Source organism: Rhopilema esculentum, chromosome 6 (assembly GCF_057945365.1).
Source record: "Rhopilema esculentum isolate cy_ngs chromosome 6, ASM5794536v1, whole genome shotgun sequence".
Lineage (NCBI taxonomy): Eukaryota > Metazoa > Cnidaria > Scyphozoa > Rhizostomeae > Rhizostomatidae > Rhopilema > Rhopilema esculentum.
Genome location: NC_142820.1, coordinates 4224625 through 4238692, shown reverse-complemented (window position 1 = coordinate 4238692; position 14068 = coordinate 4224625). Strand labels below are relative to the sequence as shown.

General features: G+C 36.8%; 3 protein-coding genes across 4 annotated transcripts; 2 read left to right on the top strand and 1 right to left on the bottom strand.

Moving 5' to 3' along the window:
* The first annotated feature begins 22 nt into the window (after window positions 1-22).
* Window positions 23-3312, top strand: LOC135686827 (uncharacterized). The gene is made up of 2 exons (XM_065203180.2): window positions 23-1565; window positions 2213-3312. The coding sequence occupies exons 1-2, from the start codon at window positions 962-964 to the stop codon at window positions 2647-2649; spliced, it is 1041 nt and encodes a 346-aa protein (XP_065059252.2). The 5' UTR covers window positions 23-961; the 3' UTR covers window positions 2650-3312.
* Window positions 3313-3464: 152 nt separating this feature from the next.
* On the bottom strand, window positions 3465-9974 carry LOC135686832 (uncharacterized). 2 transcript variants are annotated; one of them, XM_065203187.2, is made up of 3 exons: window positions 9785-9974; window positions 6565-6747; window positions 3465-3625 (listed from the first exon to the last, which is right to left on the bottom strand). In XM_065203187.2, exons 1-3 carry the CDS (start codon window positions 9870-9872, stop codon window positions 3576-3578), a joined length of 321 nt encoding a protein of 106 aa, XP_065059259.1. In that variant the 5' UTR covers window positions 9873-9974; the 3' UTR covers window positions 3465-3575. The 2 variants fall into 2 exon arrangements, with proteins under 2 accessions (XP_065059259.1, XP_065059258.1); XM_065203186.2 differs by having other exon boundaries at window positions 6553-6747; window positions 9785-9970.
* Window positions 9975-10078: 104 nt separating this feature from the next.
* On the top strand, window positions 10079-10945 carry LOC135686831 (thioredoxin domain-containing protein 9). The gene has a single exon (XM_065203184.2). The coding sequence runs from the start codon at window positions 10226-10228 to the stop codon at window positions 10865-10867; it is 642 nt and encodes a 213-aa protein (XP_065059256.1). The 5' UTR covers window positions 10079-10225; the 3' UTR covers window positions 10868-10945.
* Window positions 10946-14068: the final 3123 nt, after the last annotated feature.

The following is a 14068-nucleotide window of genomic DNA, read 5'->3' as shown; positions in this document are numbered from 1 at the left end:
GCTTGTTTGCCAGTTTTCAAGAAATTTAATGATCATTTTTCTAAAGTTTTCTAGGAGCCTGTTTGTTGTGTAGGGCACAATCTCGTTATTAACCGTTGAATAGTCAGGAAAGATGAAATTGTGCTGGAAATAAATCTACTGCAAATGTATAATCCCAGTTCCTTTATGTCTAATGCTAAGCGAGGGACAATTCACTCTTGCAAATAGAGTACGAGGTTTTCCCTTAAACAAAAGGATTTCTTGGGATTTTCAGATAAAACAATAGGATTTTTAAAAAAGGTGTATGAGATTTTCTTTGAGTGATTTGCCCCTTGATGCTAAGGATAGTAGAAACAGAAATTGATGGCGTCATCTCCTTGCAAAAGTTATGAAAATTTCTGGAAAAAAGCTTTGACACGTAAGCAGCTCGAAGCTGCAGCACAAAATCAAGTGAATACAATAACAGACATAAAGGACTAAACAACATGCGGTTAAAATTTTTTCTTTTATTTTGATTTAGCTCACTGAAAAATTGTGTTAATATCAGCTGATTTTCTTAAATGCAAATCTTGCAATGTGGGTTTTTATTGTAATTGCACGTGCAAAACAATTTTTGTGGTCTTCCAACGATAACAGTAGCTAGCACCTTAATATTAATAAGATAGAGATTACATAAGCCTCGATTTTATCACCTGTAAAGTATTACGACTATAGCGGCTTGGAAAGACCCTTCGGGAGTGCCTTTAAGTGCCTTTGGAGGGCCACTTGAAGAGGAAGTGCAATCACCCTCACAAGGACCATTTAGAAAGGCCGCGGTAAAATTAGAAGCAGAAGAAGGAAAGTTATCCTACAGAAAGACTGGGAGAAACACTATCAACGGGAAGATTCTCATTCAGCTACTGCCATGTATGAAGATTTTGCAGATAAACGTACACATCAAAAAAGCATATGACTTTAATGATACTTTGGTTAAACGGAAAATATGGCTGAGGCATCACATCACTCGCAATTCCCAAGCAAAATTAAAGTATCGATCTATACTTTGCCTCAAGGCTCACCCCCTGCTGTCCGAGTTGAAGTTACAACAGGAAAAATAATTTCTAGTCGTTTGTTGAAAGTGTTTTTTGATACCATTGGATTACAGGAACGAAGTAGACCTTTCTTTGGGCTTTTTAAAGGTCTTGATCCACCAATAAGAAAAATAGGCGACGATGAAACAATTTATGTTCCGTGCCGGTACGTTATATCAGTGCGAAAATGGTCCTTTGATCCTGTACGCGAAGCAAAAGCCATTAGAACTGATGTCCCTAGTCTACGATTATTAGCCTTGGAGATAAATGCAGATATTGTAGCAGGGCGCCTCCAGCCAACTTCCGAGGAAAAAGAGAAATTAGAAGAGATGTTAGATCCTGGCTTTCCTAGCTACAAACAGTATGTCGAGTATGCCAGAGGTATTAAAGGTTATGGTGATGTAGTAACAAAAGATGTCGTGCTGATCAAAAGCATCAATTTGAAAACACAAGTGATCAAAAAGGGCAGTAAAATTGACATAGCTTGTAGTGACAAGAAAATGGTCATAATTACAGGTTGGTCTAAGCATTTTATCTTTTATAAACAATTATCTTCGAATTAAAGACCTGATCAAGTGCGAAAACACCTTTGGGTCTTAGTTCTATGTTTTTTTAATTTTTTGCTGTAACTTTTATAATAGGTCAAGATTGCAAGGTGAAAAGGAATCTGCTTAAACCTTACCGAGTCTCGACAGTCTACCTTTGCTCAAAATACACAAGTTTATTCTCACCTGGATGTAGGTGAAAGCCCATCCCTCTTATGCAATACACAATGTATAAGATAAAGAGCCATATGTAAAGAGTCTCCTGCGCATATATCTTAGTTGACTTCACCCGTTTCTCAGGTTATCAAATAGCTATACAAAAAAATCAATACACTTTTACTTTGTTTTCTTGTTGCTCATGGCAGCGTAAGTGTTTGCATACAGTTCTGTCATGTTGTTGTAGCGTGGCGAACAGCACCAAAACATTTATGCAGAAAGTAAAGCGCAAATGGATTTCCTAGTTGGAAAGCCAGTTGTAGTTTCATTACAGATATCCAGATGAAAGTTTAGTTCTAAAATCTCTGTTACATGGGAAACTGATAATTGAAATAATCTGAAAACTCTTATCGTAGCACAAACCGTCTTCTCACATTGGTAAACTTTGATTACTTTCTCTAGATAAGAAAGAGCTGCATATTCCATGGAGAAAAGTACGACAGTGGACACAGATAGGTGGCCAAAATAGCATTGGATTTGAAATCTACTTAATGGAAGAGAGAGCCTTTACTTGGATTGAGATGCAAACCAGTCAAGCTTCTTATCTGCTTCAAGTGACCAGTGAGTTGGTGGCAAGGCTGAATGAACGACTGAAGCAGTCGGAATTCAAAAAGCCAAAATGGGCGCAAAATTCTCCATCAAGGAAACGACTTTCTTGGAAACTTTTCAAGAAGGAGGTATTTGGCATAGGAGACAGCCCTGAGCTAGAGCCTCATTTTGACAATCTTGAAGATGAGGCTTCCTCCAGCGAGGAAGAGGAGAAGGATTTAAAGTTTGTAAATCGAGCACAATGCAAAAGCAAATCTAGCACTGCATATCTGGTGAAGGAAGATAAATAGCAAAAGGGCACAAAAGGGCGCAAAAGACCCATTATCTGTATTCAAGACAATATTAAACACTGATAATAACGACGAAAATATCGATTATCATAAAATAGTTATTATGAGCAAAAATAAATAAATTTTTGAAAATTGCCTTGAAGATCGTGTGCTCTTGTTGATACAAAGGCAAACAATATTTAAGGAAACAAAGGCTTAAGAACCAAAGGTTTCCGTTACGGTCAGTTATCTGGAAAAAATAAGAGAGGAAGGGCCATGTCTCCATCTATGCAAACTGTGAGCAAGTGAGCATTTGCATCTTGGCTGACTTTTGAATCTTAGCCAGCAAGCCTTTGCTGCAGTAATTTTATGCTATTGATATTTGACTTGAACGTCGGCAAGAACTTTTCCAAAATTATTGTTACCTAGACTCTGGTTAGCCTGCTGCCTGTCCCTTACGCTGGTTCTCGCTATTCCTACGATAAAACCACTGAGTTGACGCAACAAAATTATGCTACATCCAAAACTTCTTATCAATTTCTCGTTTCAGATGATCATCTTGGCAGCCTTGTTTTCATTCAGTCATTTACTATCGGTTGTCTTGCTCGTATGTCTTGACGGAAAAAATTGCTCAACTGCAAAATACGCCAGTTACGATCTTTGCAACCCGTAATATAATTTTTGTTTGGGAAAGTATAACATCAGATACAACCATTATATTTAAATGTTCAAATGTGCTATCTATTAAATTCTTCTATTACTTGGTGTGTCACAGACACGAACGGACATAAGCATAATGAGAAGAAAAGGTAACATAAAAAAATAGGCTGTCAGTCTTAATAGCATCTAAATTTTCTTACAAGGCAATCAAAGGAAAAAACAAATCATGGTTGACAATAACAAATTCTACTGAAAACCTCGGAACAACAACACACATCTTTATATTTCTATTCCTCATCTTCATCACCTTCATCGTCCTCCAAATCTTCAAAGTCATCTAGAAACAAAAAGAAGAAATATGATGGAATATATCATATCAGAGCGTTGAAAAATAGTAAGAATCACACTAATAATGAAAGCTTAGACTGATGCAGCAGGTAGATTTATGTCCTGATTGTAAACAACTATGACAAAGGATATGAAAGATAGATATTGAGGTTGGTTGAGTCAATAATTTGCTTTAGACAAACTAGAACTCATTGTAAGACATTCTCGAGCCCTGGCAATTAAGTAAGCAATAGAAATTTGTCTGCAAAGCTTATCTCTATTCAATGATTTTGAGAAAAAACTATGGGAAAAAGGCAGCAACAAACATTCAAACAGACATAATTGCATGATACTCTGCTATTCTTGATATTAAAGTGAACAGTACAGGTTGAATCAAGGCAATTGGTATTAGCATGCAATTATGGAAAGTTTTCAAAAACTTGTTCTTAAGCATTATTCAACAGATATCATCAAACGTTCAGGGTTTTCTTACTAGGTCTCAAAGTTGCCTCTTGCCATTACTTTTCTACAATCACCCATTTCAATAATTTTGCTTGAATTTTTGACGATTTTTAACTCAATCTGTCTCTCCAGAGCAACTGACATGATTTATAGCAATCCGTAAAAGGTGCAGCTAATTGCAAGTGTCATGAATGTGATGGACATTTGCAACTTGTAACATTTACCTTGAGCTTGCAGTTTATAATTTGTGAAAAAGGAGAAACGATGAAATTAAGTGTGCCTAAATTTCATAACAAATTGGAACTCCATAGTACTATCTCCATGGAGAATAAAAAGCATTCTTAGAAATGACTTCTTCAATGCAGCACATTTTCTTACATAGTCATCTATTTTGTGATGCATTTCAGAAGATATCACATAGTGCATACTGTGTTGCCCTCACCTCCACTTGAATTATTTATAATTTTCAAAATGAATCTTTAAATCAAGCTTTTAAAATTTGTATGACAAAGAATAATGTTTGATGTTATTTTTTGTGCCTTGCCACAATGACAAGAATTTTGGCTCATAGTAGAAGGTTTTATGCCCAAATTCATGCAAATAGTTGACAAAGAGACAACTCTGTGTATGATTGTTTCCGAGAACTGAGTACTGTTGCTTACAAAATATCTAGCTAATGCTTGAGCTGGATTACCAAAACTTTGAGTCTATCAGCCCAACTTGTGTTTGTTATATAGGTGTTGAGGATAATTAACACTTTTTCCTGTATTTTAATCTCTTTAAAGAATTGAAAAGTGATCTCTTTGTTAAGCTCTCTGAGATTCGTGGATTACCACCAAATGACATGACACCAGAAGAAGTATGTGAATTACTTCTCTTTGGTAATCCTTATTTCAATCAGTTTGCAAACAAATTGATTTTAGAGAACACAACAAATTTTATTATGTCAACAAACAAACTGTCAAAACGGTAAATGCTTTTGACAATATGTCAAATAATGAAATAATCTGTCAAAACGGTAAATGCTTTTGACACATTATTTGGTTTTCTTTCCCTAAAAGCCAAACTATTATCGGAATCCAATTAAACTATACATCATTTGATGCACAAGAATGAGGTGATTCCAGCAATATCAAATAAATTGCAAATGTTATAAAATTATATTTTCCAGGCAAATTTATTGTTTAAAAGAGTGTATCATCTTCAAAAGCTATTCTGTACCCTTGCGGTTGAGGTAACAAAAACTGACTCATATAGGCAGGAAGTGCCGCAAACAATCCTTCTTCTCTCCCACATTTGTATTTGGCTCTAAAAGACAGACCAGGGCAAATACAAATATTTTGAGATAGGCTTTGGTTACCCAACATCTATCCCAGCTGTGTACAAATTTTTGAGCCACTCGATTGGTTCCTTGGGTACAAAATAGCTTTTTCGTACCTGTATATAGAGAAATTGTGGTTCCTGAGAGAATGGGATATTACTGATCACACTTGCAAGGTACACTCCTAAACCACAGTGTGATCTGGGTCAAGTCATTTAAAGCTTAAAGATCAATAGGCCTGTTTAAACAAACACAGCCATACATGGGATACATGGGTGTGCCATGGGATTGTAACTAGTTATTGCAAATGAGATAGGCGACCACAAAGCAAGGAAAGGTCAAGCGATTTTCAGACCTCAGCCTAAAGCTTTGATAAAGAAATTATGGAAGCCTTTGTTTACAGAGGATTCTGGCCATTTTCAAAACTTCCCTTAGTTTTAAACATGGTATCATTGTGTGCCTTGAAAATCTGGCTACCAGAATCTGAAGAAATCGAAAAATAGATGATTTCATCCAGAAAATGTTTAATGTAACCTTAACTTGTCAGTACAGCTCGTGGCACCCCAGCCCTCTCTTTCTCTTTTGTTGTTTTGTTCTGCATTGCAGAGCTTCTTGTGACGCTTTTGGCTATTCTCTTCATTGAAGCCATTACATGTTCTCTTTTTTATGCTCTTTGGCTTTTTTCTTCTCTTTTTGTTGAATTGTAAAATGTTGAAATGTAAGTGCAGTTTGCAGTGGGACCAGATGATGTTATGTATTTTCTATTTCCGACTGCATATTTAGATTATAAATTCCTTTTTGTAGTTAGCTTATTTGTCAATAAAAAACAAAAAACAAAGCTGGATTCCATAATATATTATTCTAGTTTGTAAATCCTTACTAGACTGGCAGGCACTATGATCTGAATATCAGAATATTGATCTGTTTGGAGGTGAATACATTGTGTCCAAAAGTTTATTTGCTATGTCAGTCATAGAGGTAGAATGTCCATTGTAAAGGTAGAAATGGCTAAGCAGCATTTTTTATAAAAATAATCATTCATAAATTTTGGAACAGAAATTTGAGGTGTCTATATGTTGTGCATTAATGATAAATTTTTCATCCAACTATGTAGCAGCAAAACAACACCAAATACTTGCAAAATATTGTAGTACCTTCAATCATACCAGTCTCATCTTCATCTCCCTTTGAAGCCTTCTCAGCTAAAAGAACACCTCTATCATACCAGGGTGCATTTTTGTGTTTCTTTATTAATTCTTTGTAAAGATCTTCAGAATTTTCTTCAAATAAGTGGAATCTATATCCAATGGCAAGTCCAGCTAATGTAAATAGAATATGTCTAGATGGCTCTGAAAGAAAGAAAGAAAATCATGAAATAAGCAAGTTTGGTCCAAGCAAAAAACAGATATCAAGTGTCACACCAGTGTACATAGCGCAGGCCTGGCCGTTTGAGGCGAGCGATAGCTCGCGCTCGCCTCCACGCTCCCCTTGCAACCTGAGGCGAGCTATGAATTGCTCTCCTAAACAGAACATGAAGGGAGAATCGCTCCCCTAAAATTTCCATTTATTTGCCCTTTTCCTATTCAGAGAACCCTGAAAACGGGTTAATTGGCTTATTTTTGTAACAACGATTTCTCCCGTCACTGCATTTTTTGCAATTAACTTTTTGCTTGTTGGGCGGTTTTTGTTATGATATGCATAAACTTCGATCTATTTGGAAAAGGATAGTTAACCGAAAGGTGGTTTGTAGCGTTAACCGAAATAGTCAAACATCGTTTGTAGCGATTAGAACCTTTCGATCCTAAGAAAACAGGAATATTTTTGGAAGGAAAGTCGAAGAAATGGGTAGGAATTGTAGATTGGGGATATAATAAGACAGCAGGTCCCTTCCAGCAATAGAAACAAAACTATCCCTCAAAGAGAACAGGGTATTCTGTCTTGCAGATCAAAAACGACAACCAAAATATGGAATTCCACTATCCAGCAGCATTTACTGTAAAACCCAGATTGGGTGAAAACTATAACGGCAACATGTTTCGCATTATTGGCAAAGCCTGATCATCGCTCCATCTATGTAGCAGTTTGTGAATCTATCTACTATATAAACATGGCCGACTGCTTTTGTGTAGACATAAGTGAGTTTGTTTTCACCTTAGGACTCCGTTGGTAACATTTTCAATAGGAAAGGGGCACTTATTGGAAAACCTCAACAGTCATGTCCTCGCGTTTTCTGATGGCCTATTTCGATCCAAAACTGGGTATTTTAGCGTAGAGTTTTCCTTCTATGTTCTGACGTTTTATTCTCTGAAGAGTGCTAGACGTATAATTAAGTTTGTTTCAAAATTTGTTTTTTAAAGCCATTTTCAAATTCTGTGCAACAAAAATATTGTTTTGCAAGAAAATTGTTGTTTTTGTGTTGTGCCAGCTTTACAAATACTTCAAGTAAAGGGGGTGCCTAAGTCACGGTTAAAGCAAATGCAAATTGAAAGAAGTAAAACAGCACACTCCTGACTGAGGCTATTACATTAAGGCAACCAACAGATACTAAAGGGGCTTATTAAGTCATCTGTCGATTGTCTTTAAAGTACATTCTATGTGTTACTGATTTAGCTCGCCTCAGCAAATGAGGGGAGCAATTCACAGCTCACCTATGAAAATACAAACGGCCAGGCCTGATAGCGCATGTAAAAAAACTTGAGCATTTCATATATTGTCTTTCCCTGTAGGAGAAATTAATGGTACTCAGCAATTTATAGCCAAACACAGTCTTCAGCCAACAAGGTAGTTGAAGTTAGGTAGTTGAAGTTAGGTCTAGTTGGTTAAAGGTTTTCAGCTTCCAGTTGCCACACACCACTTACTGTTGCAAAAGCAAAACATTCAATTGGTAAAATATACTTTCAATTGTCCATTTACTTTTTCTAATCTATTTTCACATATATATACTTATAATGTTCTTTCTAATTATATATGTTTTATCTATCTATGACCATGACAGATATGACCATGACAGTTTCATCTATGAACATGACAACAAACCAAAACTCAGATTTTGATATTCTGAGGATAGGGATAGTTGGAGGGTCATGGTAGCCAATCTTCTGATAGATAATGGTACCTGATGATGAATTATATATGTATATAATTTTATATTATTTAGAACTAAGATATAGTCTAACTAAAACCCCCTTTATTTATCTCTCTTTTGATATCCTGATTCTCGGTCGAACAGGCTCTGTTGTCTAAAACAAGAAAAGAAAGGGGGCTGCTGAATCGATTGCTTCCATTTTTATTTTACAATCTTGCCAAAATGACAGAATATCAATATTTTATCAAGTTGAAGTCTTGTCTCTTTCTCTCTCTATGTTGTCTCTTTATCTCTATATTGCCTCTTTATCTCTTTATCTTTATTTATCTACTTGTTCTCTATTTCTCTCTATTTATCTTTCTATTTATATTTGCTGATCACTCGCAATCATTCATTCGTTCCTTTTTCTGAGCATTATGTTATAACTTATTTATACTCTTGCAGCCCCTATGTCTCCTATGCCTATGGGGTACACCTGAATAAAATTCAGCTAGAAGAAAATTCTGACAATTTGCGACAACAAAAACAAGCATCTTTTCTTTCAACTTTTGGAGTGAAAGCATCTCCACATCAAAATGATCAAATCTTACAAGTATGAAAATTCCGTAAAAGTCACTGTGTTGACTGAGAAATATTGCACTGGACTCATTGGGGAAAGAATCTTTCACTGCAAAGATTTAAACTGTGGAATGAGGAAAACCCAGTGTTATGTTAATATTCTTACAATTTCTATTAACGCAACTGGACCTTTCACTTCATTTCCTTTCTTGCGACACACATCAATGTAGATTGCTGTCAGCAATTGTTATGTTATTCAATTTTTCATACAATTGTAGCTATAATCATATTGATATGGTATCTGCTTTTGACAAACATAAGTTGGTGTAGCAGCACTGAGTTTAATAAGAAACTCAGTAGAAAGGCAGATCCGCAAAATTTACCAGTATCTACTCACAAGTTGCAATCTATTTTACTTGCAGGCACATTTTCCCTCAGCTTTCTGCTCTCAGGCGCAAACTATTATTGATGAGGCCTGCCCCAAACCCCTATTTCTCCCACACGCATATAGCCATAAATGGATACCTGAAGAGGATATGTCTTAGCAAAAACTCCAACAGTTGGACATCTGCATTATTTTGTATGGGTTACATTAACATGTTCTTTATGTAGTAGTTCTAATGTTCATGTAAATGCCTATTACTTTATTGTAGATATGCATCGTCGAGTATGAGGTAACAAAATTAGGCATAATAACTGATGAGACTGACATGGTTTATTTTGATTTGCAAAAAAATACTTACTTTTGAATAATGGAGCATTCTTAAAAGCATTGGCGAAACAAGCAGTAAATAAGCCACCGCCAGCAAACCAAATAATTGTTTTAATCATTGTTATATCAATGCGGCAACCAGACTTATTTCAAAGCTAAAACCGATTAGGCGGCCATTACACCAGTCTGGTCTTGATCGCAAGAGCTGGCGAGGCTGGGATATTGAGGCTCTGGCTGAAAAAGAGGCATAAGTCTAAAATTGTCATACTGTTGAAGGGTCTCGCTCCTTGCTGGTTCTTGAATATTTAGATCCCAAAAAGCATTACTACTCCTCTAAAGTAAAGACATCTAACATTGAAAGCGTTTGATGCATCCAAAATTTCGTTTGTGGTTGTTAAGTGTACACGGTTACACTTATTAGCTGACACTGGAAGACGAACTTTTCGTATCTGTTGTGAAAACGCATTAAATAATGGAGCAGCAAATAGTCCAAGCTGCCAAAGTTGTCGAGGAATGTATCGACGCAGAAATCCAGCGTCTAGATAACCTGGATGATGACGATATGGAAGCTATTCGTCGAAGAAGACTACAACAACTGAAAAAGCAGGCAGGGAAAAGGGACGAGTGGATTTTGCAAGGGCATGGTAAATATGATGAGCTTGCGGACGAAAAGGAATTTTTCGAAGAAGTTAAAAAGCATGAACGTGTTGTCTGTCACTTTTACAGGGACTCGACCATGAGGTGTAAAATAGTTGATAAGCATCTTCAAATAATAGCCCCTAAACACCTGGAGACAAAATTTTTTAAGATCGATGCGGAGAAGGCGTTGTTCCTTTGTCAAAGACTTCGCATAAAAGTATTACCTTCTATTGCCTCGATAATCGACGGAAAAACCAAAGATTTCATCGTAGGATTTGATGATTTAGGAGGCGTAGATGAGTTTCCTACTGAAATGCTTCAGTGGAGGCTTGGAGTATCAGAAGCAATCGATTATAAAGGTGAAAGACCAGTCCTGAAAGGAGAAACAGGTGGTGGAATCTTTAATTTTGCAAAGAAAAAAGGAAAGACAATAAGAGGTGGTGATGGGGATGATGATTCTGATGATGATTATTAAGACATACGTTAAGCAGTTTTTACTGGACATCCTTCCAAGCATTATCATCAAAATTTTTGATGAAGTAATATAAACAAATATTGACCTTTATTTTGCAATATCTTTTTTCTGGAGAATTTCATGTTTTCCTCCTCTTCAAAACAGCCCTTTTTATACTTTTCCCATCAATCATACTCCAGACTGGAAACTTTGTCGCACTCCAGCGATATATTGCCCAGCGATATATTGCCCGTGCAGTAATATTTTCCATCCAACACTTTTGTTTATTGGCCACGCAAATTCCCTATTTGAATACATTTTACATTATTAACAATACAAATTTCTTAAAAGTGCGTGATTTCAGGTGTGCAATCAAGCAGTCAGGCACATGAATTTGCCCATGCAAGAAACAAAGTTTCCAGTCTGGATCATACCTTTTCTTGCAAAAATCTATTTATGGAAACAGTGTTAGAAAGCCTTGCACCTGTACTCCCCTTCATCAGACAATTTACTTTAAGGACACTTCACTTTAAACTTTGCTTAAGAATGCCTTGTAATTTGCAGTTTACAAGCAAAAAAGTTAACAAGTAGTCATTTACCCCCTGTATGCAACTTTTGTCAAGGCCTTGGACTACAAGGGAAACTTTCCCCAAATTAATAAAATATAGAGGACCTCTGCCTGCAAGCAATTGACCTTGGGATGCATGCAACAAAGGCCCCTTGGACCCCCTACAGAATGACTGAATAAACTTGCTCTTTTTTCAAGATTCTGTCTGAACTCTGCTCAACACCCTGAGCTATGGCCTTGACTCTATTCAAAGTATGTAGTCTGATGCTGAAAACTGCTATCTGTCAGCTTTTTCCACATTGTCACAGGGCAGAAGCATCAACTTCATTTGCCACAGCTTGATAGCATAACTTCAGGCTGCAAAGACATGTAGGGCCACAAAGACCAGTATAAACCTGGATCCCTCCCCTTATTTTCTGGCCTTTCAAACCTACGCTCCACACCGCTAGAATTTTGCAGCCAGAAATAAACAAAGATTTGAAATAGATAAAAGTAGGGGCAAACAAACAAACAAGCCCAATCATGATAAGTGGGGATTGTCATAAAAAAGAATGCCAACCTCTTATGAAGGTCACCAAGTTTGCTGAGAGGGTACAGATTGGCCCAGACCAAAAGCTGATAGGAGCTCAAAAACCAATAACAAGTTTCGTAGCAATAGCAATTAAAGTTTTAATGACAACATCACCTGCCCCATCTTTCTTTTTGCTCAAGGGCCCAGAAATGTTGCTGGTGGAACTGCAGGTAACATAGAAGTTGACAAGGGTTTGGAGAGAAAAGGGGGACGATCATAAGTTGATTTTAATATTTCTGTAAAATTAAGGAAATAGTGATTCCAGTTCCTATCACCAAAACAATGTATGCAGGTGGGCATTGTCTCATCACTTTTTTGCCATATAAAGGATAAAAATCAGCTCAAATTATTCACATAAACCAACCTATATATTACAGCCAACATATTGAACCAAAGTCCACAAGTAAAACACTGCCAGCAAAAATTGTATCACAACAGGGGCAGAGGGATACATTAAGTGCAAAAACTTTGAGCAGATAGCATTTCTGACAATAATTTTTGGCTAAAATATTTTTCGACATGTTGTTGAAATTTCAGACAGATGTTGATGATTCTTTTGGATGTTTAAAGAAAAACTTCTACATCAAGTTATAAGATTGTTATTGAACTCATTGAGAAACTTTTTTTATACATTCCAAAAAAGTTACTGTAACACCTTAACTACACGCTACTTTACATACACTACAAAGATTATACCCCAGCGAGCATCATTTCTGTTACCCCGGAGCCATAACATAGAGAGGAAAAAATGCATTTTTGTAATTACAAATACTTGAAGCTATAAGAGGTTGGTCTATGCGAAGTAAACTTTAATCGAATCTCAGAATCAAATTGAGGAACTTGGAGAATCTCAGAGTATTGAAAAGAAACTTTCAGTATAAAACTTGCTCAAGTTCTTAATTTCTTATGAAAAATATTTGTATGTCAACTAACCATCTCAAGGGCCCTCAAGTGAAGTCTCCTTCCGAGATCAAAGTTTCTAAAATACACAGAAAATTCAAGAAAAATAACTAAATTTTCTTTATATGTTCAAATTTTTTGTCAAGTTTAATTCTCTAGTAGTGTTACCTTCCCTAGCCCATGGCCAGGAGAAACCTTAAGGTGGGCTAAAGCCACTAACTGTAACCCAGTTTATATACCAAACAATAGTACTTTTGTCCATCTTACGGGCTTGGCCCCCAGCCCTATTCTGGCCTCCAGCCTGCTTCTGGCTGAAGTTATCATCAGTCATTTCTCGAAGGCATTGATACTGTTGATTCCAGGGTCGTCGCTACCTGGGGTGCGGCACCCACCCTCCCTCTCCCCTAGAAAATTCAGGCTTTGCTTTCAAAGCTTTGACATATAGTGGGGACAAGATTAGGATAAGACCGAAAAAATATCACCCAAAAGCCTTCAGCAATTCAAAATAGGAACAGATAGCGCTATGGGTGTCACGAAGGGGCAAATGTCCCTTTTGAAATTTCAAATGACTCCATGTCGGTAGCCAGAGTCTAGAACATAGACAACTGTCAGCATATCAAGGCCACCTAATCTCCACCTAAATTTGGGGAAGGGTCAAACTTTTCGAACAAGTCTGAACGCTGATCCTGGAGGCAGGGGCGTCGCGATCGGGAGGTGTGGAAGGTGTCAGACCCCCACCCCACCCCATTCAAATGGCACGCTAAGATGGAAAGAGGGATCTAAATTGACAACCAGTGCTGCTTGTTACCTAGCTTTAGAAGTAACTGACAACATGATTTGTTTTTATCTGCTGTTCAATTTGTTTGCAAAAAGTAAATTTCAATAGGACTAGGAGGAATGCTTTAGTGAAATGTGCTTAAAAGAGTGCATTTTCCAGGGAACTAGAAGCATCAAAATTAAAAAATGTCCTCCTCCTTCGGCGGCAACCGGTGCCGCCTCAGGTAGTAACTATATCCTATATCTGTCCCGATATAGAGATTTGACAAAACTATTAGGAAAGTCCGTTATTATCATATAATAATGAAAGTTGCGAATTATATACAGAGTTAGATTGACAAAATGTATTGCAGAGGTTTGTGACAGCAGCAAAAGAATTTCACGCAATAATTTTCTAATCAGGTAA

Excerpts from the sequence above, each read along its gene's own strand:
- LOC135686832 (XM_065203186.2), bottom strand. The coding sequence starts at position 9,872 with ATGATTAAAACAATTATTTGGTTTGCTGGCGGTGGCTTATTTACTGCT. Across the intron at positions 6,748-9,784 it reads GAATGCTCCATTATTCAAAA|AGCCATCTAGACATATTCTA; the intron begins GTAAGTATTTTT and ends TCTTTCTTTCAG. Across the intron at positions 3,626-6,552 it reads TGAGACTGGTATGATTGAAG|ATGACTTTGAAGATTTGGAG; the intron begins GTACTACAATAT and ends TTTTGTTTCTAG.
- LOC135686827 (XM_065203180.2), top strand. The coding sequence starts at position 962 with ATGGCTGAGGCATCACATCACTCGCAATTCCCAAGCAAAATTAAAGTA. Across the intron at positions 1,566-2,212 it reads GAAAATGGTCATAATTACAG|ATAAGAAAGAGCTGCATATT; the intron begins GTTGGTCTAAGC and ends TACTTTCTCTAG.
- LOC135686831 (XM_065203184.2), top strand. The coding sequence starts at position 10,226 with ATGGAGCAGCAAATAGTCCAAGCTGCCAAAGTTGTCGAGGAATGTATC.